Consider the following 26038-nt stretch of genomic DNA (forward strand, 5'->3'; position numbering starts at 1 on the left):
TACCTGGTTAAAAGCTAAATATACAGTATGTGCCTTTGATTTCTAGTGCTATCCTATTGCCATCTAGGTTATATGCTTATAGTAGATATTTGAGATGATCGATAGATAGAATAAATATCCTTATAGGGAATCTATAATGCACATTGTGTTTTTATATACTCCAGCAATGTACTTTTAATTTGCGCTTGTTCTGACAGATATGTAGTCGGACAGGAATGAAAAAGCACTGTCTATTTAATTTTAATTAATAGACAAGTCATTAAAGCTATATACTTTAGAAATAAATGCCATTTATGGTTTAAAACTGCATTAATTATAAAAAGTAGAACTTCCAAAAAAAAAAAAAAAAAAAAAATATTACATTTGTTTTAAATATGAAATTGCTTTTGGCCTTCAAAATGGAAGGTGGATCAATTAAGATTTAAATAGATTTTTGGGTACATGTGTAGTTTCACGGCGGCAGGAAATAGCATTGCATACTTTTGTAGTTTCAAGTTTCCCCTGCCCGTGGATCGCATCACATGTGTGTTTGTGCCGCATGCGATGAGATCCGATGCAATTAAGCACATTTAGCACACCCCCACTATCCACACCACCCCTAAGCGTGGCGAGCCCCACGATGGGACACGGTACATGTCCTCCCGACTTGTTCATACCCCCACTATCCACGTCGGCACGCAGTTGATTTTATAAAGTGTGGAGAGCGCAGAGAGCCCGAAGCATCACGAGCCCCGTGAAGGGAAATGGATTCCTTGACGTGTATTCCGCCACACTTTATAAAATCAACTCCGTGCCGACGTGGATAGTGGGGGTATGAACAAGTCGGGAGGACGTGTACCGCGTGTGATCGCCATGCTTCGGGGTGGCGTGGATTGTGAAGGTGTGCAAAATGTGCTTAATTGCATCGCATCGCATGCGACATGCACGTACCATGATTTCCTGCCACCGTGACATTACACAAGTACTGATTTTTGCAGACACTTAATATGTCCATTTAATAAAGATGTACATCACGCATACCGCTCATGGCCATTCTACTATGTCAAAGGACTGTTGGATATAAAACTTCAGTATACTAGTTTTTATGCAGATCACACCATGTAGACACCAGTGTATATCCTTCTATCTCACAAATAGGAATGGTGTAAAGCTCATGTCTCCCAATCTTGTTTCATATAGCAAAAAAAATCCCTGCAGTAGATTGTCGAAGTACAGTGGTTCTCAAACTTGGTCCTCAGGACCCCAAAAAGTCACATATTTCAGGTTACCCAGCAGAGGTGTATTCATTACTCACCAATACATTTTAAAATATCTAGAGGTGAAGCTACTTATTTCACTTATGATTCTGTGAGGAGTCCTAGAAAACATGAACTGTTTGAGGCCCTAAGGACAGAGTTTGGTCTTATTTTAAACACGCTGTTGTGCGGCCATGTTTTTTCCTGGGGACAAGGTTTTGGTCCCGAGAGCAAAAAGCCGGGTACACCAACAGAATTTGTGAAAAACTGTTCATACTTAATTAACTCAATGCATACGTTTTGATTTCTGTCATAACTTTATTTACTTGTATCACAGGGAAATAAACTGGTTAAGTAATGAGAAAAGGGGGCTGATTTAGTTTAGTCAAGAGATTATCTAATAAGCAAAAAGATTTAAAAAAAAGTGTTTCTGTATTTTTTTATTTTTTCCCCCTCAGTATAAGAAGGAGATAGGGGGGGAAAACTAGGGGTTTTTGCCCTCAGGGGAAAAGGAGACCCTGGGATTGAGCTGTTTTTTGTAGATATGACAAAACGTCCCCTTTTAAGCCCGATAAACAAGTTCTGGTCTACTCCCAGTGTCATACATGAGAAAAGATCCCTCAGTAGGCATAGAGGGTGCCCATAAATTAGAGTGAACCCTAGATGAAGACATAATGACAGTTAGTTATGAGAAGCTACCCAAGCAAATGGGTACTAATGTACGGGCCTTTGCTTACAGGGAAGGCCAGAAAAGTTGTATCCAGAGTGCCGGGGTCGCTGTAAAATAAATAAATAAATAGATAGGTCCCAATTGCGCACAGTAACAAGTAAAGGTAGTTCAGATTAGGTCCACGAAGTCCACAGATGATGAAGCCCATTGGGCGTGGCTATCAGCATTAGCGTTGTACACTTGGTCTGCATCGAGGAGTAGCAGTGGCGTAACAAGGCCGGTCCCGGCCTCCATGCATGTTCTGCTTTACCGATGTCCACCGTCTTCTATAAATATATTTCTGCAGCACTCCTCAAATTTTAGATATCCTCACAAACAGGGGCGGATTGGGACTTGATTCCAGCCCAGGAGCAAGGGGGGGGGGGGTGGTAACGCGCGTGGGGGGGTGGCGGCAGTATGTAACGCGTGCGGGGGGTACGCGGCAGTATGTAATGCGCAAGGAGGGGGGTTGCTCACCTGCTGCTGCTTCTTCTTTCTGGGAGGTGCTGTGCCGCTTGAAGGACCTGGGAGGTGCTGTGCGCGCATGCGCAGCAGCCTCCCACAGCCATTTTGGATTTGGGCAAAGTGCTGCGGCACAGCCAGCCCAGGGGGGGGGGGGATCACGGCCGGCCCCTTTTTAAAGAGTTTTGGGCCGCCCCACTAGGAAGTGGCCCAGTTTCCCGGTGGGCCAATCCGCCCCTGCTCATAAATATCTTGCGTCTTTGCATAGAATAGATTGAATTCACATTTGATCTATTCAACAGTTCTTAATTTTTCCGACTAACGGAAACATTCCCAAAGTCGCAAAAAAACAGATTGAGGAATCTACATCTTTTTCTGCATAAACGGAGGCCAATTTGCAGATTTTGCACCAGTTTCCGTTAATGCATATACAGCTTTTCAAACAGCCCTATCGGCAGAGGCAAGTCCCAGGACTATAATGAGTACTGGCCAGTACTGGAAATATCTGCAAGCGTTGAATACCTCCCTAAATCTGTACATATTTGTGAAGTGTTTCAAAGTTGAACACTGGTGCCCATATAAGCACCGATTTTGTGTGCTGTGCGTTTTGTACTTCAAGCTGCCAATGCGATTTTGGCACTTAAAATGGATGCGATGCCATTTCAGCCTCTTTTTTTAAAGTTAATAGTTACAAATGTACATCGCATCCCCGCAGGTACACGGTGCTATTAATCGCACTTTAAACTTTAAAAGTTCAAAACACATGTGATAATCGTGTGTATGGGCACCTTTAGATCTGTATATCTTTGGATAGTTTTAAAACAGAACATTGTAAATAAACAAAATGTAATTTCACTTGGTGTGGAAATCTGTAATATGTGAGTCCCTGTATTAGCAAATCATTTTGATCCTAGATCTACGTTTACAATTGGGTTAGACTAATTAACAGAAAATAGTATCCAGGGGTGTAATTATTAATTAGTATGTACTATAGTGGTCTCAGATTGGCCAGCCACTTTGGGTCATCGGGGTTTCTAATAAATAGATGGTAACCTCATCCCGGTAATTTACACAGTAGGAGATCAGTTATACGTTGAATTTGATGGACAAATGTCGTTATATGTTACTATGTTTATCTCAGTATGCAGTGTGCCCCCTCTGTTTGTGCACCGATGGCCACTAGATAGTGTCCCCCAATGGAGCAATTCACGTGTAGTGCCATCATTCAAGCAAATGAATAATTGTGTGTGTTATAACCTACTGCCATTGCTTATCCTTTGTCCTCTCAACACTTCACAGGCTCCCGTTCAGATCTCTCATTAGGAGATCGGGCTTTCGGGCGTTGCCATGACAATGCAGTGGACGCTGCCTGGCGCCGTCTACTTTGCCAGAGAACATCACGTAATTGTGATGTAGAGATGTTTTGCGTCCTTCTCCGGCATACGGACGTTGCTGGGGACGCCCACTCAGCTGCCGGGCACAGCGCGAGTCATGTGACCGCATCTGTTGCCCGGCAACACGATTGATACATCCGGAGCCCCGGCCGCGGACCGCCGCCAGTGGAGCTGATACCGGCAATCGGCTCATGGCGGTGAGACGCGCCGGGTGCTCATGAGGTGTAGCGGGTAAAACCTGATATATGATGGTAATTTTATGCCTCCATTTTTTATATTTTTACATTTCTTCATTGCCCTATCTCTAATAAGAGTTAATCACTTCCGGGTTATGTGACCCTTACAAACGGGCTTCTCATCCATTTGTTTTATATAAAAAACAGTATTTGCATATAACAAAATATATTTAAACTTAATTGACTGCCTCCTATATAAGTTAAGCTATTTAAATATAGTGAATACACGGTTCTTATGTGATAAGTGTTTTTAGATACTAATTGAATGCACAGGTGAATCACCTAGACAATTAACAAACAGGTATAAAAACCATGGGTACTTGTTTCCTAGCACGGCCACAATCGCGGCCATCGGGGGTAATTTTTAGTGGGCTGCGACCGACGCGATGCCCCCGATTTTTCCATTGAAATGCATTGAAAAATCGGGTCGGTCGCGTCGTGTGCACATAAAAATGCTTAAATGGTCCAGACGCGATGCCCCCGATTTCCCCATAGGGAACAATGTTAAATGCCTCAATTTACCTGCGATGACCACGATTTCCCATAGGAAACAATGTTAAATGGATCAATTTACCCAAATCAGCATAGGGAAGAATGGTAAATGGACCAGAAACCCCCCCAAAAAACACAGAGCAGTGGAATGTCCCCCCAAAAGTAGATGACGCCACCCCGCCATCAACGTGAACCCGAAGCGTGGCGAGCGCAGCGAGCCCGCGAGGGGCGGCGGTACGCGTCCTCCGACCTTTTCATGCCCTACTATCCACTAGGGCGTGGAGTGAGAATAGAATAGTGTGGCGAGCGCAGCGAGCCACCGAGCCCGAAGCGTGGCGAGCGCAGCGAGCCCCGCAAGGGGACGCGGATACCTTCACAGGTAAACGCGTCCCTTCGCGGGCTTCCCAGGTGTCCGCGTCGCCATGGACACCTGGGAAGCCCGCGAGGGGACGCGTATAACTGTGAAGGTATCCTCGTCCGCTCGCCACGCTTCGGGCTCGGTGGCTCGCTGCGCTCGCCACACTATTCTATTCTCACTCCACGCCCTAGTGGATAGTAGGGCATGAAAAGGTCGGAGGACGCGTACCGCCGCCCCTCGCGGGCTCGCTGCGCTCGCCACGCTTCGGGTTCACGTTGATGGCGGGGTGGAGTCAACTACTTTTGGGGGGACATTTCAATGTTCAGGGGTGTTTTTGGCCCATTTACTATTGTTCCTATGATAATTTGGCTAAATTGAGCCATTTCACATTGTTTCCTATGGGAAATCGTGGTCATCGCGGGTAAATTGAGGCATTTAACAATGTTCTCTATGGGGAAATCGCGGGCATCGCGTCTGGCCCATCGCACCCGATTTTTTAGCGGCCGCGATGGCCCCGATTTTACCCCCGATGACCGCGATTAAGATCGTTGTGGCCGTGCTAGGAAACAAGTACCAAACCATGCCTTGAGCTCACTACAAACATACTTGCTCCTGATGAAGCCGGTGATACCGGGGAAACGCGTTGAGCACCAGTGCAAATTGCTGTTTATTCGCCATCCACCTACCTGCCAGTGACGTGTCCACCAACCCCACAGATGACCCTCAAAATTCCTGGATTTACAAATCTTTTGGGATAGCTGCTTGATCCCTAATTCGTCCAGACGAACCTAAGAGGACATTCTACTGGGAAACCCTGAGTCCTTAAAAACATAGGACAAACTACAGGACACCGTGTCACAGACCCTGGCTAAAAGGCAACAAGGCACAATGGGATTGTAATATACAGCTTTATTATTCCAATTTCACCATTCAATTCCAAGCTACAAATCAAGATCTGATTATCCCCGTGATAGCTATGCAAAATTGTGTGTTATGAACTACACCATCTAGAGTGATTTACCTTTTAAACCCATTTTATTTATTTTTATTACTTGTTGTTATTAATAAATTGTTATATATTTGAGAACCGTGTATTGAAAATTTCTTAAAACAGCCAGCGCTGGCACACTTCCTTTTATCTTTCCCATTATTCAAGCACCGCCTGTAACATCAGTTAGAAACAGATTGGTTGGTGTTTTGTATCGGTCGACATCATTTTATAAATGTCGCCTATGAGTCATAAGTCGGTTAACTACAGTTTCAGGCACATTTGAGTTTAAAATAAAGGGACAGATTAGAAAATCTTCATCTGAACATCATTGCGGTCCACTGACTCTTCCAGCTCAGCCACTTTGGGGTCATTCAGATGTGTTCGCTAGGCTGCAAATATTAGCTGCCTAGCGAGCAGGTAAAAAATGCTCCGCCAAACGCACGCCTGAATCCCCACACTATGATGCGAACAGATTTGTACGCTTACACATCCGCTCACACAGAGGAAAAAAATTCATTCGAGGGTTACTCACCATCAAATGATTTAGTCTCAATTTTAAAGAAAAGTAAGCCTATTCTTACTTTTCTGATGAACGCGTCCTTAAGAAATTTGGAGTGGGCGCTGATGTCATTCTCGCGCCCCAAGCAGGCAGGGGCAAGCCTGCATTCGCAAGTGTCTGCTGGGCAATTCAATGGGCGTGTCCACCTTTTTTTATGGGCAGTTCATAAAGTGATCGGCGGAACCCCAGTGACCACCCCCTGCCTGTGACTGCATTTGTGAACGTACCGGCGAGTGAAAAAAAAAAAAAAAAAGAAGACTAGGATTCGGACCTATACAAACAGTCTGAAGCAGCCCCTTAATCTGTACTTTGCAATCTTCATTAGTGTTCCAGCTAGGCTGTTTTAGCAGGGCGCTGCGCCCTACCCGATTTTTAAAGGGCCAAATGTGCCCTGCCTCTCTTGCAGTGCCCCGCTAAAACAGCCTCACAGGGAAGCCCAGCGTCGCCGTAGACGGCGATGCCCGGCAGCACAGTGGCTTCGGAGGGGCAGGGTCCGTCCCCTTTGATGACGGCGGCGGCGGCCGGGCCTTCCCCCCTTTGATGACGACTACGACCCGGGCACGCCCCCCTTTGATGACGGCAGGGGCCCGGGCACGCCCCCAGCTATGAACTCGGCGTGCCCGGTCAGCCCCCTGTCACTCCTAGAGTGAACACTATTAATTTGTATGATTTTATTAAATATTAATTTTATTTAAATGTTACTCATTTAGGCCCTTCTGAGTGAGATTGTTTCAAATATCATCCCCAGTGTGTATGCTACAAAAAACGAAGCACGCCCCAGCAGGTCATTAAGCCACCCCCCACCACCACCAAACACACACACAGTGGGGAGACCCGGTGGCATCACTGAAAGTTATCGCTCAGCTATTTCATTCATCCGGCAGCACCGCTGATATTATTTTCGAAACAGTGCGAATCGCCCATTATGTACGCACTTTACAGTGTTACCTTGTTTGTGCTATGTGGCAAATTAGCAATAAAAAGGAACTAAAGTAGATGGTTGTCTCTAGATTTAGGATTTCTAAAAACAAATATATATATATATATATATATATATATATATAAATAAATAGGGTTTTAAGAAAACAAAACTATTTTATCAGAGGTAAAAGCAGAGTGTAGCTCAACTAATGTGCTGTGTGCATGAAGTTATACATACTTATTAAACAGATATTCATGTAGATGAATGTTCATATGCTTCCTGTAAATGTGTAAAGAAGGGATAAAATACAAAACAGGGTAAAAATATGTATATTTACAAAGCCTTTTTGAGAGATACACTAATTACGTTTCAGTGTGTGCGAATATACGTACTGGCATATTGCTCTCTATCATTCTGTAAAGATTGAGGACATATAGTGTATGTCATCATGCGGTCAATAGAATATCTTGCAGTGACCAGCACTTCATTATCATCTTCACTTGACAACCATGATTTGCAGACTGCTGCACTGCCATTATGATAAAATATTTCCTTTTCACATTGTTACAGGTACTTGTTCCACCACAAATATTTCTGATAGAGTAGCTTTCACTTGCCCACTGTGTAGTACAGGTTCCAGATGAAATAAAAACAAAACAAGGTCCCTAAGTTCAGATATTTTCACAGAAAACGAGCAAAAGCACCAAACTATCTTTAAATTCAGCTGTAATAAAATGAGTGTGGCTGAAAGCTGCAGGTTGCAAATGAATGTTTATCTCATGCACACACATTTCCTTCCCCAGGCATCTGGAGAAGAGACAGGGAGGAACGATGCATTATTCCCACATAAGTCAGAGAGGATTCTCCCCTTCATGGGGGGGAAATACAGATTTATCTTCCGAGAAATCATATACACAGGATAACTTCCTGCAAGCAGCCTGCTACATGATGTGTGATTATCACATGGTGGGCGAGAGACCCAGGGGTCTAGCAAAGCTACTAATTAGTAACAGAATATTATTTTGCATGGAATCTAATATTTTATTAAAGAGATGTAGAGAAATGTTGATTATAAATACACCACCTTGTTACAGTGACAGTTCAGGGCTGTCACTAATTACAAACACACATATATATATATATTCTCATGCGAATAGTCGGCACTCGCTTTCAGAGTTCAGCGGTGTGGTGCACGGGCAGGAAGGGTATGTAGAGGACGATAACCCGGCACTCACTGGCATCAAAAAATCTCACGTAATCTTAATTGCGTTTGCAACGTTTCGGACCTTTTCATTAGGTCCGTCGTCAGGCAGTACAGTATACTGCTGCGGCCTAATAAAAAGGTCAGAAACGTTGCAAACGCAATTAAGATTACGTGAGGTTTTTTGATGCCAGTGAGTGCCGGGTTATCATCAATATATATGCCATGACTGTTTGGTGGAGGGAGTACGTGCTTAAATACCTATGAAGTCTACTTCCACGCTATGATAAGTAGATGTCTCCTCTGCCTTTTTATTGGTGTTTTATCCGATTTTGCACTTTATATGCCTTGAATAAATAAGATTTTTTCATCCTGAAGATGCTGGCTTTCCAATGTATATTTTTGTATTAAAACATTTTATGAGCTTCAGCACTACTCTTTAAACAGTGTGTGCAGCCTTGTCTCATGGTTTCACTAATATATATATATATATATATATATATATATATATATATATATATATATATATATATATATATATATATATATATATATATATATATATATATATATATATATATATATATATATATATATATATATATATAGATACAGAAGTACCAACACACTCGCCATTCCCAGGAATGGGGTGCAAACAGCACCCACATCCCAGGGTGGGGTGCGGTGGCCTGTGACCACACACTCTAGTAAATACAAACACAGGGGGCCCAGCACTCACTACAACAAACTAACTCACCTTAATGTTAAGGTGAGTTAGTTTGTTGTAGTGAGTGCTGGGCCCCCTGTGTTAGAGATATAGAGATATATATATATATATATATATATCTCTACACTGACACCATGGCATGTTCATATTACTGCAGGCTGTCATTAAGACAGTATCAAAGCTACAGTGTATATACATTTATATTCACAGATCTGTTGATCTTTTTCCTCACAACTTCTACACAAAATGTGCCATTCATATGCATTTCGTGATCATTTATCCTATGAGTATCTTATTAGTAGCACATTCACAGGAACTAGCAATATATCATCAAGTGTAACCATTCCTCAACCATAAACACTTCTTCTAACCAGTCCTACAGTATATGAGCAGCTTCCTTCTGGGACATATTCACCTGTCTTATGGCCACAGTCACCTGTATAATAAGGATACCGGCATAGCCCTCACTGCTGCAACTCTATGCACAGAAGAAGGCAGAGCACAGCAGGTAGGGGCATAGCAGCAGGCAGGAGCACCAGGCACAGCAGTCTCACCAAGCATAGAAGGCTGTGGCACACCAGGCAGGAGCACCCCGGGCAGGGGCACCAGACACACAAGGCAGGGTAGTAGACACAGGCTCCCTGGGCACAGAAGAAGGCAGAGCACAGCAGGTAGGGGCATAGCAGCAGGCAGGAGCACCAGGCACAGCAGTCTCACCAAGCACAGAACGCTGTGGCACACCAGGCAGGAGCACCCCGGGCAGGGGCACCAGGCACACAAGGCAGGGTAGTAGACACAGGCTCCCTGGGCAGGGGCACGTCTGAGCTGCTGGATGTGCAACAGATTGTAGTGGGAGAAGTTTCCTCCCGCCGCCGCCGATGTCCGCTTACCTTCTGCTGCCTCCGGGTCATGTCGGTGGGCTGCTTGGCGTTGAACGGGTAGGCGATGCACCTCATAACGAAGACATAGAGCTGCAGCCGGCTCTTCCTCTCCCTCTCCTCCCGCTGCGCCCTCTCCTGCTCCTCTCTCCCCTCGCTGCTAACGGACGGGCTGGGGCTGGCGGGTCTGGCCAGGGTGGAGCGGACGGCTGTATCCCTGGGATCCCGAGCAGGTGCAAGCAGAGGTCGGTTGGAAGAGGTGCCCCCGCCGCCAGATACCACAAGCACATCCCGCCGTTCCTCTTCCACTAACTCGTCCGACTCTTCCTCGCTGGAAGACGGATCCAACATCCCGACTGTCCGCCTGTGGCTCCCAGGTGCCCGCGCTGTCCCCGGAGCTGGCTGCCCGCACACCTTTCCGGACACGTTGAGTTACAGATCACTATTTCCTATGATCAACAAGCGGCAGAGGGTGGAGAGCGGCGGGCGGGGTTTCCCTCCTCCCGGGTGCCGCCCCGGAGAGCTCTCCCCGCACAGAATGCAACTTTACAGGCGTCGGGGAGCCCTGAGCTGGCGGCACCTGTAGCAGCGCTGAGCCTGATGTCATTGGTCGCTTTCCTCTATGCCAGCATGCCAGGTGCCCGGGCGGCGACTGTACACTGACTGCCTTATAGGGCGGCAGCAGTGAGGGCTCACTTCGTGTAATACTGGATTATTCTACTATAATGGAAGCAAACACGTCTTCCCTTTTGGGTTCATTAGTTTCCTAGTTAGTTAGTGAACTTCAAAGTCAATAGAAAAATAGGAGGACAGGTGTGGTGTTATGCTGCCAATGTGGGAAACATTGGGGGAAATTTACTAAATAAAGGCAATGATTCTTTACTCTGTAAGCAGAGATGTTCGCACTTTACCAATCGCCTGTGACACCCCCCCTCCCCCCTGGTCTTACTTGGCGGTGGTCCCCGCATCATCTAACACCCCCGCCCCCCCCCCCCCCCCCCGGAAATTATTAGGCTGCCCACCGCCGCATCACCCGACACCCCCTGCCAAGCCCCCCCGCCCTCCCCCGGAACGTCCTGCCACCACAATCACCGGCACACACACATGTTCAATGGCCCCCAAGTGTCATTTTTGAGGCTGTACCACCCCCACTATCAACGCGAACCCGAAGCGTGGCGAGCGGCGGCGGTACGCGTCCTACGACCTCATCGGCATGGAGTTGACAATAGAAAGTGTGGCGAGCGCAGCGAGCCACTGAGCCCGAAGCGTGGCGAGCAGACACGGATACCTTCATAGGTATCCGCGTCCCCTCGCTGCACTCGCCACGCTTCGGGCTCGGTGGCTCGCCACGCTTCGGGCTCGGTGGCTCGCTGCGCTCGCCACACTTTCTATTCTCAACTCCACGCCAACGTGGATAGTGGGGGTATGAAAAGGTCGTAGGACGCGTACCGCTGCCCCTCGCGGGCTCGCTGCGCTCGCCACGCTTTGGGTTCGCGTTGATAGTGGGGGTGGTACAGCCTCAAGAATTACATTTGGGGGCCATTGAACATGTTTGATACAAATTTCAATGCATTTGGATGCTTTTCTGTTAAAAAACGCATGCGATCGCATGCGATCAAATCGCATGCGATGCGATTTTGTAAAAACCCGGTAAAAACTGCAAAAATCGCATCCCATCGCATGCCACTATATATGGCATGCGATGGGAGCCGTGATAATCCACAAGTACCCTCCGCAGCCCTAGCGGTAGATGGGGGGAGCCGGTTCCACAGGGGCGCCGAAGCCTTGCCGATGCTGGTGCTCTGCTGCTGCAACCCACAGCTCAGTGTGATAGATGGGAGGGGACTCAGGGGAGGCAGAGGGTATACTACTTCCTGTCAGTCGGGGCCGAACTCCCTCACACATCAACACCACTGCTGCTGATCAGGAGTCATGCCACCAGCTGTTGGAGCTAGAAGAAGAGGTAGAGTCGCCCCCCCCCCCCCTCCCTCCAGCGCTCATCGGGACTGCGGGAGAGGGGCGGCTCACAGTGGTGTTTTGTGGGGCACATGGTCACGCCACCACTGGCAGGGCAGATCACTAATCTGAGCTAAGACTAATTGCAGCGTGAGTCTTGGAGCACCAGAGCAGGTGGCTGAGTGTAGAGTGATGCTGGCGGCTGTAAAGAATAAAGATGCCGCTCTAGTCGTGAGGTCGCTGGCAGGGCAGTTCTCACAGCTGAGGCTGAGCTGAACCTGCATGAAAGCGGGGACAAATACAAGCATAATAATATACCTGTAACCCAGTGAGTGGGTGTGAGGAGAGAGGCAGCCTGCCACTGTCAAAGATGGGCACTGCTGTTTGGGGAGTGCTGCTGTGCATGCTCTGATACAGCGACTGCTCCTCATATGGACCTTTGCGGAGTCTGACTCCGTGGTGTCTGACAGGCACCTTACTTCCCTGCTTCCCCACCTCACAGCAGCGAGCACAGGGGTGTACAATGAGCATTTAAAAAGTAAGTTGTGAGGTTTTTTTGGGCATACTGTACACAGTGTTTTAAAAACTGAATAGTCTGTGTATATGTATATATATATAAAATAAATATGTATATATATAAAACTCTAAAAACAGCAGGACCACTCACGCTGTCAGCTCATGCTGAGCCTGCTGTCAGCAAAGTACATGCTGTAGAAGTTGGTGCTGCTGTTGCTACCAGGGAGGGACGGAGGGGTAAGGGAGGGGTCGGACCAGGGCCCCTGCGGGGCCCCTCCAGCGAGCCTGGGCCCGGGTAATCAGTACCCGCTCCCCACCCCCTCTCGGCTGCCCTGTCCATGTTATATTAGTGGGATTACCCAGCGGCGTAACTACATTTTGGGCGCCCCCGCCGTTAAAGGGAGGGCGCCCAGCCACTCACCCGCCCCTCCGCCCGCAGCCCGCCGCACCAACCCCTGCAAACCCCCCCATCCCCCACAGTCTTACCTAGGTTCAGTACGCGCTGGTCCCGGCTCCCTTCTTCTGCTATGAGGACCACCACAAAATGTCCGCCCCCATACAGCAGACAGTTTCAGAGAACTGTCTGCTAAATGGGGGCGGACATTTTGTGGTGGTCCTCATAGCAGAAGAAGGGAGCTGGGACCAGCGAGTACTGAACACAGGTAAAGACTGGGGATGGGGGGTTTGCGGGGGTTGGTGCGGCGGGCGGCGGGGTGTAACTATAGCACTGCAGCCCCCGGCGCCCGCATATGCAGAGCGCCCCCCCCCCCCGCAGTCGCGGGGGCTGCGGTGCTATAGTTACGCCACTGGGATTACCCCACGCAGGAATGCACCTGAGCCAATTATTATTTTTATATGGCAAGAGTGCCAGTCTTCTTTTGTTTATAGATATATATGTTCCAGATGCCCTAAGCTAATACACACGTAGTGCCCCTAAATAAATGTATGCGCATACACATGTTTTTTTCTTTATGCAGGGGTCTTGTAAAAGCAATCAGGCCCAAGTGTATTCAAATATTGAAAAACATAGTGAAATATCAACATTTCAACACCGCACACAACACACTCACTCACTATACAGTGAACAAAACAGGGGCACCAACAAGTATCTTGCCTAGGGCAGCAAATTGTTTTGGGCCGGCTCTACCCTTGAGGACACTTCTGCTGCCTTATTGAGCCTGTAGCCCCTGACACTGCGAGTACCGCTAAGAAGCCTAACTTTAACTATACCATCCCCACAGCCTACCTCTAACTATACACCCCCCTGTAACGCAACCCTAACTATACAACCCTAACTATATTATACTAGTCTTCATTGATGGCCCCAGGTTTAGGTGCATTATTAAATTAGTGTAAATCACACTGTAAGAAGCCATCTTAGAATTAAAGGCCTGATTCAAACCTGTTTGCTAGGCTGCGTATATTTGCAGCCTAATGAACAGGTCAATGGCAAGGATGGTGTATGGATCAAATTTGCTTGCATCGGGACTTCTACAACTGTATCAGTGCAGGTTACTATATTCATTAGTCCGTATACCAATTTTGGTCCTTACACCATCCTTGCCACTTTTATCATTTCTTTATTTATATATATTGTTTTATTTATTGTGTATTAAATGGCATTTTTATGATTCACATGGTTGTTTTTCATTGAAAGCGCTGCTTTACCCCCCTTTTTCCTTTTTTGTAACCTCAAGGGATTGACCACTCCCTTATTAAGTAGCAGCTATAAGAGGGCAACTCTGATATAAGTGCTCAGTTTTTTAACTTTGGTTAATACTTTTTTAATGAACAGGTCAGCACTGCCCCAACAACTGCCCTCCTCCACCACCCACATCCCCTTGTTTGTACGAAAACACATCCCCCTCGCATGCAGTCAAAGGGGAGAGAAATCATTTGATGATCGCAAGTCTGAACTGAATTTTATTTCCTCCGCAGAGGACATCAGCCTTACATTCCCAGCAGGCATCAAGCTGCCTGCGTTGCCAGGGGGACATGCAGCGTTTTTGTGAGGATGCCCATAAAATGCTTAGCATTCCCCTGATGCTGACCCCTGCACACCTCCCTCTCTCCCCTACTCGCCGCACCATGCTTTCTCCCCTACTCGACGCACCATCCTCTCTCCCCTACTGGCCGCACCCCCCTCTCTCCCCAGCTCGCCGTATGTGATATTCACGGGAGGTGTTCGCACAGGGGGTCTGCACATGAGTAAATACACACATGTGCATGCAGCCCCTTCAGAACAAGCCTGAATCAGGCTGTAAGCAAGTTCTATGTATTCAGAGTTGGCCACATCTATGCAGGCACATGTCCCTACACATCTGCTAGTGAAAGTAGCTCTCATCATTAGCATTGTGGATTTGCACCAGCCCTATAGTTGGTATTCAGTCTCTTTGTACTCTCACTTCTGAGAAATGTACAAATCAAAATAATCTGTAGTTGTTCACAGTAGCATATGCACATCTGAGTTCTGCTATAGCTATAGATATCAGTTTGCTGCCCCAACATCATCCTGTGCTGTTAGTGTACACATGATTTTATTCTACCACCTAGTGGCGGACATCTTTTACTACATACCACTTTCAAAAGTAAAATATAAAACTGCTGACACCAACACGTTACAACCCTTTAGACCCACTATTTAAACCTGTACACACATGGACTTTCATTCCAGATAAATAATTTCCAATAAAATAACCCTATAATAAAAGCAGATGATGGCTGTTCAGCCAGTGTACTCCACTGGCCCTGCAGGGGGACCAGGAGATAAAAAGTTTTCACCAGGCCCCGCCCGCCTAAAAAAGTGGGCAGGGTCAAAAATCACCGGGGCCCACCAGTGAATCCCCTGGTTCCCTGTAAAAGTGATTACAGAGACCACAAAATCCAGCTGGATGACCCACATAACAGAGGTTGCTGCTGACATAACTTAAGAGTGAGTCGCATCCTGGAGAATGTCCTAATAAAATGTATTAATGAGTTCCTGGACAACTGTGCTTTTAACAGAGCTACATCCTGTTGCGAGTGGAACTGTCTGTGAAACCAAGTGACGGCCCTTGTGATCTTTCTAAAACTCAGTAAAGCAAATGCACCAGGCTTCAACAAGTGATAAAGTGGAGAGTGATAAACAACAGCCAATCAGCTCCTAACTGTATTTTTGTTCAAACCCAGCCTGTAACATGATAGTTAGGAGCTAATTGGCTAGTAGTTTATCTCTCTCCACTTAATCACTTTTTTGTTATCACTTCACAGAGACAGCACTGACTAAAGTGGTGAATGGTCTGGTCACTGCTAAGTCTAAAGGCCATTACTCACTACTCATTCTTATAGATTTTCTGCTGCATTTGACATTGTTGATCACACTCTTCTCATACATACAAACACTACACTCCCTAGGTCTTAATGATACAGCCCTTTCCTGGTTCTCAACTTACCTATCTGATCGCTCTTTCAATGTTTACTTCTCTGACTCTACCTCCTCTTCACTACCTCTGTCAGTCGGAGTTCCGCAAGGCTCAGTCTTAGGTCCTCTGCTTTTCTCAATGTATACCTCATCTCATGGCAAACTAATCAGCTCTTTCAGATTTCAGTATTACTTGTATATGGACGATACTCAAATCTATCTATCAAACCCAGAGTTGTCCCCAGTGGTTGTGGACCAAGTCTCTGAATGCCTCTCTGCTATCTCATGTTGGATGTCTTCTCGCCACCTCAAACTCAATATTTCCAAAACGGAATGAATTATATTCCCACCAGCCAAGAACAGTTACCATCCTGATATTTCCATAACTGTTGACAACTCGACAATCTACCCTCTAAGCTTGTTGCCTAGGGGTCATCTTCAACTCTGAACTGTCCTTTGTTCCCCACATTCAATCTGTCTCCAAATCATGTTAGATGCGTCTAAAAAACATCCGAAATACGACCCTATCTTACATAAGACACTATGGGGGAAATTTAATAGGATGAGAGATTCAGAAAGTGAGAGATTTGGTAAGAAATCTCCAGTTTTTTTAAAGCTGCAATCATTTACACTGCAAAACCAGTTTGATTTAAAGATTTCTTACCAAATCTCTCCCTTTCTGAATCTCTCATCCTCTTCAATTTCACCCTATAAATCTCTTATCCATCCAATCATTATAACCCGCATTGAATATTGCAATAGTCTCCTAACTGGTCTTTCCAAGATCAGACTCTCGCAATCAATTTTAAATGCTACTGCTGGGCTGATATTCCTAGCAAGACGCTCATCATCTGCTGATCCATTCTGACAGTCTTTCCATTCTTTTCCTGTATTTTACTATATTCAATATAAAATACTTTTCTCACTTACAGTATAAAGCTATAAACCATACTACACAAGCATATACAGCAGGGGTGGGGAACCTCCGGCCCGCCCGCCTGCCTGTATTACAGCCGCCCGCCCGCCTATATTACAAAAGTATCATCCGCCCGGCCTCCTATATTTCATACCAGCCGCCGGGGATGGCTGCTGCTGCTTTGGAGATGTGCATAAGACGCGCCCGCCAATCACTGCCGGCGCATCCCCTCCACAGCCACTGTGATTGGCGGGCGCGTCTTCTACACATCTCCCCGGCGGCAGCAGTAGCAGCCATCTCCGGCGCCTGGTATGTAATATAGAAGGGAGGGCAGTTATATAGGCGGGCGGGCGGCTGATACATCAGTTATATAGGCGGGCGGGCAGCTGATTAATCGGTAATATAGCCGGGCGGGTAGCGGGGGAGATGTGCAGAAGACGCGCCCGCCAATGCTGCTTCTCTCACCCTCCCTTCCCCAGTGACTGACACATGCAGGGGTTGTCATTTACCCCTGGATTCACCCCCAAACAGGTTAATGTGATTATATCTGATTCTCATAATCAGACATAATCACATTAACCTGTTTGGGGGTGACACCCCCCCCTTCCTCCACACTGTCACTTTTTATGGTGTCTCTGCCCACATGTATATGTCGCTGCCCGTGTGTATAATGCCCATATGTATATGCCGCTGCCAGTGTGTATAATGCCCACATGTATATGCCGCTGCCCTGTGTATAATGCCCACATGTACAGTATATGCCGCTGCCAGTGTGTATAAGCCCACATGTATATGCTGCTGCCTGTGTGTATAATGCCCACATGTATATGTTGCTGCCCGTGTGTATAATGCCCACATGTATATGTCGCTGTCAGTGTGTATAATGCTCACATGTATATGCCGCTGTCAGTGTGTATAATGCCCACATGTATATGCCGCTGCCCTGTGTATAATGCCCACATGTACAGTATATGCCGCTGCCAGTGTGTATAAGCCCACATGTATATGCCGCTGCCTGTGTGTATAATGCCCACATGTATATGTTGCTGCCCGTGTGTATAATGCCCACATGTATATGTCGTTGTCAGTGTGTATAATGCCCATATGTATATGCCGCTGTCAGTGTGTATAATGCCCACATGTATATGCCGCTGCACTGTGTATAATGCCCACATGTATATGCCGCTGCCCGTGTGTATAATGCCCACATGTATATGCTGCTGCCCTGTGTATAATGCCCACATGTATATGCCACTGCCCTTGTGTATTATGCCCACATGTATATGCCGGTGCCCTGTGTATAATGCCCACATGTATATGCCGCTGCCAGTGTGTATAATGCCCACATGTATATGCCGCTGCCCTTGTGTATTATGCCCACATGTATATGCCGGTGCCCTGTGTATAATGCCCACATGTATATGCTGCTGCCAGTGTGTATAATGCCCACATGTATATGCCGCTGCCCTTGTGTATTATGCCCACATGTATATGCCAGTGCCCTGTGTATAATGCCCACATGTATATGCCGGTGCCCTGTGTATAATGCCCACATGTATATGCTGCTGCCAGTGTGTATAATGCCCACATGTATATGCCGCTGCCCTTGTGTATTATGCCCACATGTATATGCCAGTGCCCTGTGTATAATGCCCACATGTATATGCCGCTGCCAGTGTGTATAATGCCCACATGTATATGCCGCTGCCCTTGTGTATTATGCCCACATGTATATGCCGGTGCCCTGTGTATAATGCCCACATGTATATGCCGCTGCCAGTGTGTATAATGCCCACATGTATATGCCGCTGCCCTTGTGTATTATGCCCACATGTATATGCCGGTGCCCTGTGTATAATGCCCACATGTATATGCTGCTGCCAGTGTGTAAAATGCCCACATGTATATGCCGCTGCCCTTGTGTATAATGCCCACATGTATATGCCGCTGCCAGTGTGTATAATGCCCACGTGTTTATGCCGCTGCCCTATGTATAATGCCCACAGGTATATGCCGATAATTGATAATTTTTATATGGCCCCCGAAGGGTTTTCAAATTTTCCAAATGGCCCTCGGTAGAAAAAAGGTTCCCCACCCCTGGTCTAAAGATTCAGACAAGAAAAAGGTCTTCATGTAAATGGCCTACACAGGAAAATGTCTTCATGTAAATGGCCTACACAGCAAAAGGTCTTCATGTAAATCAGGCATGTCCAACGTTGGCCCTCCAGATGTTGTGAAACTACACATCCCAGCATGCTTTGCCACAGTTTTGCTATTAGAGAATGCTAAAACTATTGCAAAGCATGCTGGGATGTGTAGTTTCACAACATCTGGAGGGCCAACGTTGGACATGCCTGATGTAAATGGTCCACACAGGAAAAGGTCATCATAAGTTCTGCATGTTTTTTTTCAGGTGTGGCTGATTGTGGCTATTTGGTTTTAAAGTTATGCTCTGAAGACTCAGCTCTGCCGGTTATAGCTTCCTGTGAACAAGAACCTGCCCCTGGAGTTGTTCATTTGAGAAATGCAGCCACCATTGCAGGTCGTGTGCGTTCCCAAAAATCTAACTAGTTGGTTTCCGTCTGCAGAGAACTCTGCATGATTAGTTGCGTCCTTCTGGGCATTCAAAGTAAAATGCTGCTCGTGTTATCCCTCTGAGTAAGATCTTCTGGATGTGTATACTGAGTGTCAGGAGAGACTGCTGTTTTTCCAATTGCAACTTTCAATGCGACCAGCAGAGACTCCCATTTGCCCAGTAATCTGCAGGTGTCACTGGTCTGCAGGTCTGAGGTGCTGTGAGTACTTATGGCTTCCCCATTCATTGTGGAGGATGTCGCAGCCAGACTTGTAGGCCCTTGTCTGTGACAGAGTCACGTAGGCCTAGCCGCATGTTATACTTGTTATTGGGGTGACACTGGGATTGTGGTACCTTGCATATGTGACAGTGTCGCTTGGTGGTAATCCACCTCATACTTTAGTTCATTGTATTTGTTACAGTCTCTCTAGGCGATTATCCGCATCTTACTTTAGTTGTAGGTGTAAATTGCAAATATTCATTATCTGTTTATTTACTACTTCTGCAGCATACATTTATAGTAAAACCCACAAAGGCCCCCACAGAAAAATAATAGAACACACACATAGGTACCTACAGGCATGAAAATACCACAATTACATGCTCAGTAGAAATAAAGGGGTGCATGGTGGGATTCTTAGTGGTATTTCTCATTTGCACAAGTGATCACAATTGTTTTCACTCTAGCAAAGGTTTGATTTCTGTTTCAGCGCTGATCTGGTGGAAATCGGGTCTTGTCCTACACTTTTAATGGGACACAATTTCTACCAGACATGCTTGAGGGCAGAAGAGCACATTGTGAAACAATCATTCAAAAACATAAAGTGGTACATTTATTTGAATGACCCTGTATTCTCACTCTCATTTATTTATTTATTAATTTATTTATTTACAGTTTCTTATATAGCGCAGCATATTCCATTGCACTTTACAATTGGAAACAACAGTGATTAAACAAACTGTGTAGAAACAAACAAACATAGAGGTAGGAAGGCCATGCTCGCAAACTTACAATCTATAGGGATAATAGGAGGGATACATAAGGATAGAATTCCATAGCATGGCAGTCCCATCAGATTACAAGACAGTCCTGATGGGATGCAATTAGTTATAAAAGCTACTGGAGGTTGTGTGGGGGTCCTGAATATGATATGCTTGCCTGAAGAGGTGAGTTTTCAGGGAACGCTTGAAAGTTTGGAGGCTAGACGAGAGTCTTTATGTGCGTGGAAGGACATTCCATAAGGTGGGTGTTGAACGATAAAAATGTGTAAGTGGGAGCGAGTAATATGTGTGGATGAGAGACGCAGATCTTGTGTAGAGCAGAGAGGTCGGGTGGGGATATGTCTTGAGATAAGCGAAGAGATATAAGTCAGTGTAGTCAGAGTAATGGCTTTGTATGTAGGTAATATACAGGCAACAAATGGAGGGACTGACAGAGTGGGTCAGCAGTCAATGAACGTCTAGCCAGGAAGATCAGCCTCGCAGCTGTATTCAAAATGGATTATAGTGGTGAGAGTCTTTTCTTAGGAAGACCGGTAGGAGGTTATTGCTATAGTCAATGCATGATATAATGAGTGCATGGATTAGAGTTTTTGCAGTGTCTTGTGTAAGGTATGGACGAATTTTGGATATGTTTTTTAGTTGCATGTAACATGATTTAGACAGATTGAATGTGAGGAATGAAGGACAGTTCAGAATCGAGGATGACCACTAGGCAGCGAGTTTGTGGAGTAGGATTAATTGTAGTGTTCGAGATGATAGAGATATCAGGTTGGTAACTACCCTGATGGTGGGAATATCATTAATTCTGTTTTGGAAATGTTGAGTTTGAGGAGGCGAGATGACATCCAAGATGAAGTGGCAGAAAGACATTCAGAGACATGAAGTAATACTGATTGTGACATTTATGGGGAGGATAGATAGATTAAAGTATCATCAGCGTACAGATGATACTGAAATCCAAAAGAGTTGATAAGTTTCCCAAGTAAGGAGGTATAGATTGAGAAAAGCAGAGGACCTAAGACTGAGCCTTGTGGTACTCCAAGGGACAGAGGTAGTGAGGAGATGGTAGAATCAGAGAAGCGAACACTGAAAGAGCGATTAGATAGGTAGGAAGATAACCAAGAAAGGGCTGTGTTCTGAAGACCTAGGTATTATAGTGTTTGCATGAGAAGAGAGTGGTCAACAGTGCCAAGGGAAGGAGACAAAAATTGTGAATATGGGTTGGTACCAATTGGGACCAATCAATTCACAATCCCGGCGCTCTAAGAATAGGTGAATGTGAGTAATTTAATAGGTGATAAATAAGTGCCTATAATATGCACCGATTAATAATTGTATAGTCAGCTGCTGCACATGTTAAATGAGCTAGCCTGGCTCATATATAGAGGAAAAAATGGGGGGGGGGGGTATTAACACAATTGCGCTGCTGAGTATTATAGGACACTCTGAGTAATAGTCTACTGACCAAAAAAGCTCACTGGACACGCTTTTGAAAATTATTAATTTGTATAGATATATAAATATAAAAGAAAAAACATATATAATGTACAGTACAATTAATAATACAATTAATAAAAAACACCTTGGAAAAAAAATTGAAAAAATTAGGAAAATTTAGAAAAAATTATCTAAAAACATATGGACTAAAATGTCAATTGCAGGTGTGTCTCCAAGAATAAGTAAATATATCGGTATTCAGATTTGGATTTAGGTAAAACCTCAAGAAAGAAATTAGTAATGAATCTCCTTTGTAATATGCCCGCAGAAATATGGTTGTTTGCCAATTAGCATGTATACGGTACATGCACTAGGTATAATAGGCAGTTCATCAGTGGACAGTAGATACTAAAATTATAAGGTATCTCACCTATAGATGGTAATGGAGGTGGGGAGCGTTATTCGTTTATTGCTCTACCCTGATGTTAAATCGACCAGTGTGTACCTCTGAGATTTTTGTAGAAGTACACCAAGCCCGTGCTGTAAGCGGCAGTGATGATGGGGAGCGTTATTCGACCATAGCTCAACCCTGATTTCAGAATCTCCCGAAGTATACTGACCCACCGGGGCAGTGTATAGAGAGCCCGTGCCGTCGGACCAGGAAGCCCGCGAATATGATGTTTGAACAGCGGCTTTAAGTTTCAGTCGGAGCCGGTCCCACGGCTGATGATGAATTGCGGCTGTGTAGTAATAGCCGACAGTGCGGCTCACATTAAACGGTGGCTGTAGAATAAAGGTCGGTCTCACAGGCAGCAGTGAGCCGTCGCTTATATGTGATGCTGGCAGTAGATACCGGCTAAGAAATCAATGCTGGTAGCGCGGCTAATGGTGAGCCGTAGTGCAGGGTTGTAGAAGGAGTCACAAAATCTTGGAGACACAATTAGAAAGGATCTGGCGTCAACGCGTTTCGTACCCACAATGGTTGGGAACTTTTTCAAGACAAGGGAAGTAGAGAGATCTAGAAGAATAAGAAGTGAGAATTGGCCTTTAGATTTAGCAGTGGCCAGATCATTGACTACTTTAGTCAGTGCTGTCTCTGTGGAGTGTTGAGAGCAAAAGCCTGACTGAAGTGGGTCCAATAAGTTGTAGAAGTTAAGAAAGTGTGTGAGGCGAGTGTAGGCAAGTCTCTCAAGTAGCTTGGAGAAGCATGGGAGCTGAGAGATACAGCGGTAGGACGGTAGGTAGACAGTTTGGATCAGAATTTAGTTTTTTTAGAATGAGAGTAATAAGTGCATGCTTGAACAGAAAAGGAAAGATACCAGTAGAGATAGAGAGAGAGAGAAAGGTTACAGATTTTAGTTAAGCTTGGGATAAGTACAGGAGACAGAGCATTACTGACTTGTAAGGGTACAGTATATGATCAAGAGGAGAGATAGTGGAGTAGGAAGATGAGAAGAGTGTGGATACTTCATCCTCACTTTTAAGGTTAAGGGGCAGATTTATTAAGCTTGGTGAAGAGATAAACTGGAGATAAAGCTGAGAAAAGGTAAAAGGAGATAAAGCACAGCCAATCAGCTGTGTTTGAAAAAGACAGTTGGGAGTTGATTAGCTGGTGCTTTATCTGCTTTTACCTTTTCTCCGCTTTATCTTAAGTTTATCTCTTCTCCAAGCTTAATAAATCTGCCCCCAAATGAGGAGAAAGCGACAAAGGCTTTAGGAAAGGAAGTAAGCAAGTCACTGGCTGAGGAACAGCATGCTATTTCATCTTGGATTTTAGCAATCTTTTCTTTGAAGAAGGAAGCAAGCTCTTGCACACTGATATTAGCAGGTGGGGAGGGTGAAGGTGGGTAAAGAAGTGATTTAAATGTTGCTTGGGGTTAGCGGCATGAGAAGAAATGAGAGATTGAAAATAAGTTTGTTTAGCAGTGTCCAGAGCATTACGATAGGAGTGGTAGGTAGTCTTAAATGTGACAAAGTCACCCTTTATTTTGAGATTTACGCCACTGATGTTCAATCCATGATTACATTATGGTATAACTTGGTAGGAGGTCAGAACTTTAATGTGATTTTAAACTTCCACCCCACTTCTGATTTTGCTAGTTCTCTAAAAAGACCAAAGCACATTTCTAGCTTTTGAAGGCATCTCCCTGGAAGAGTAAACGTTCACCTTGATATGAAAAGGGTGTGACTAAGATGTTTCTTTGCAAGACTTTAGCTGTTACTATTTGGAAAATGTAGTATCAAGGGCACATTAAATTATACTTATATTATAACTATCATTTTACTTTGCTGAATAGGCAATGATTAATCAGGCACATTAGAGAAAGAATTTATAATATAGATAAGAAGCAGCGTAAAAAAAATAATTGCTTTTTGTACATTTCACATTTGTTGAGATAAGAAATATGACAGGACCCTAGAATAGCATGCTGTTTCTCTTAAATATGTTTTATGAATTTGGGGGAGGCCATCTAATGTTAGTTGGATAGTTCAAAAAAGAGATTGATGATTACAGTACAGAGAGTAATATGACTTCTGGGTCAATTTCATGTCTGAGAATAACATATTTCTGGTGCAATAACAGACTGTAAATCATCCCTCAACAAGTGTAGTAGAGTTATATTTGTCCCCTTGCAAAGCTCTTGAACATTATTCTATATATTATTAGCATGTTACCTTAAAAGCATAAACAAATAATCCTGATGTGGTGAGTTCTCAAGAGCTAAAATCCTAGAACTACACTAGTATCACGGATAACATTATATATGTTTTTCTGGTACAGGAATTTTAACTCACACAGCATGGCAAGCGTGTGATTGTTATCAATATTTTATTTTTTATATCTCTGAATTGTTTGTGCTGGTATGTTAAGGAATCGTATTATAAATACTGTACTATGCTCTTCCTAAGATTTTTAGTAGATTACTTTACTTATTTTTCTCCTTCATCCACCAGGTGGCACCAGAGTTCACAGTGAAAAAAAGAGAGTGACCATTAGGAGCATGGACACTTTAAGAAATGAAAACAGTGTGGCTAGCTCCTCCCTCTACTTCCCCTCTACAGGCAGTCTTAGTTTATGCCCTGCAGGAGCTGGGTGCTTTAGTGCTCTCTCTAGGTCAGTGGTTCCATACCTGGGGTATCAAGCTTCATTCAGTAGACACACACTGGAAAGGTCTTTGTGGTATGATTGGTTTTATATATAAACTGGAACTGGTCATAACATGAGCTTGTAATGAGAACAAGGTAACTGTACGTGAATAACTTTCACTGCATGCTGCATCTGTCTTTCTCCTTCATGTAACCTTCAGACACAGGAAACAACAACAAACAAGTATATACATACATCACAGACTGTAAGACACACAAACACAAATGTGACAGCACCGCCTGCTGTCCCTCCAGTGTAATTGCAACTTAAGTCTCATCTGATGTAGTTTTTCTCAACACCCCTTCTCAACAGATGAGGCTTGATCCACGAGACCCATCTTTCTGGTTAGTCTGTGATGTCTTTCTCCAAACAATGGCTTGGTGAGAATGTCCGCAGTCATCTCTTCTGTTGGGCAATATTCCAAGTTAAGAAGACCTTGTTCCTGTAGATCCTTCAAGAAATGGTATTTCACATCGATGTGCTTGGTCCTTGGATTTACCCGTTCTGTTTGAGCTAATGCGAGACATCCTTGATTATCTTCAAAGATTTTTGTAGATTCTACTTGTTTCTGTCCCAAATCAGCTAACAATTGTCTTAGCCATATTAGCTCTTGACTTGCTTGAGCTGCTGAAACATACTCTGCTTCTGTTGAAGAAAGTGCAACGCATGATTGCTTCCTACTTGTCCAACTGATCGGTCCTTCACCAAGTAAAAATATGTGTCCACTTGTAGACTTTCTGTCATTAGAGTCTCCAGCCCAATCTGCATCCACGTATCCAATCAGATCACAATTTCTGCTTGCTGGAAGATTAAGCACTAAGTTAATGGTTCCCTTTAAATAACGTATTACCCTTTTCACAGCATTCCAGTCCATCTGACTTGGCTTGGAGACCTTTCTGCTTAGAGTTGATACTGCTGTAGCGA

The 26038-nt window shown here is 44.9% G+C and overlaps 1 protein-coding gene across 10 annotated transcripts in view; it reads right to left on the reverse strand.

Moving 5' to 3' along the window:
• CADPS2 (calcium dependent secretion activator 2) overlaps positions 1 to 10804 on the reverse strand; it is a 547338-nt gene extending 536534 nt beyond the window's left edge. For 7 of the 10 annotated variants that reach the window (XM_083182844.1, XM_083182843.1, XM_083182846.1 and 4 more), the window contains exon 1: positions 10177 to 10801. In XM_083182844.1, the coding sequence (XP_083038970.1) occupies positions 10177 to 10515 (339 nt within the window). In that variant the 5' untranslated portion in view covers positions 10516 to 10801. Of the gene's footprint in view, positions 1 to 10176 lie in introns of all 10 variants that reach the window. The other 3 variants (XM_083182838.1, XM_083182837.1, XM_083182845.1) reach the window with 2 other exon arrangements.
• Positions 10805 to 26038: the final 15234 nt, after the last annotated feature.

This window comes from Crinia signifera, chromosome 4, assembly GCF_055691185.1.
Source record: "Crinia signifera chromosome 4, ASM5569118v1, whole genome shotgun sequence".
Classification (NCBI taxonomy): Eukaryota; Metazoa; Chordata; class Amphibia; order Anura; family Myobatrachidae; genus Crinia; species Crinia signifera.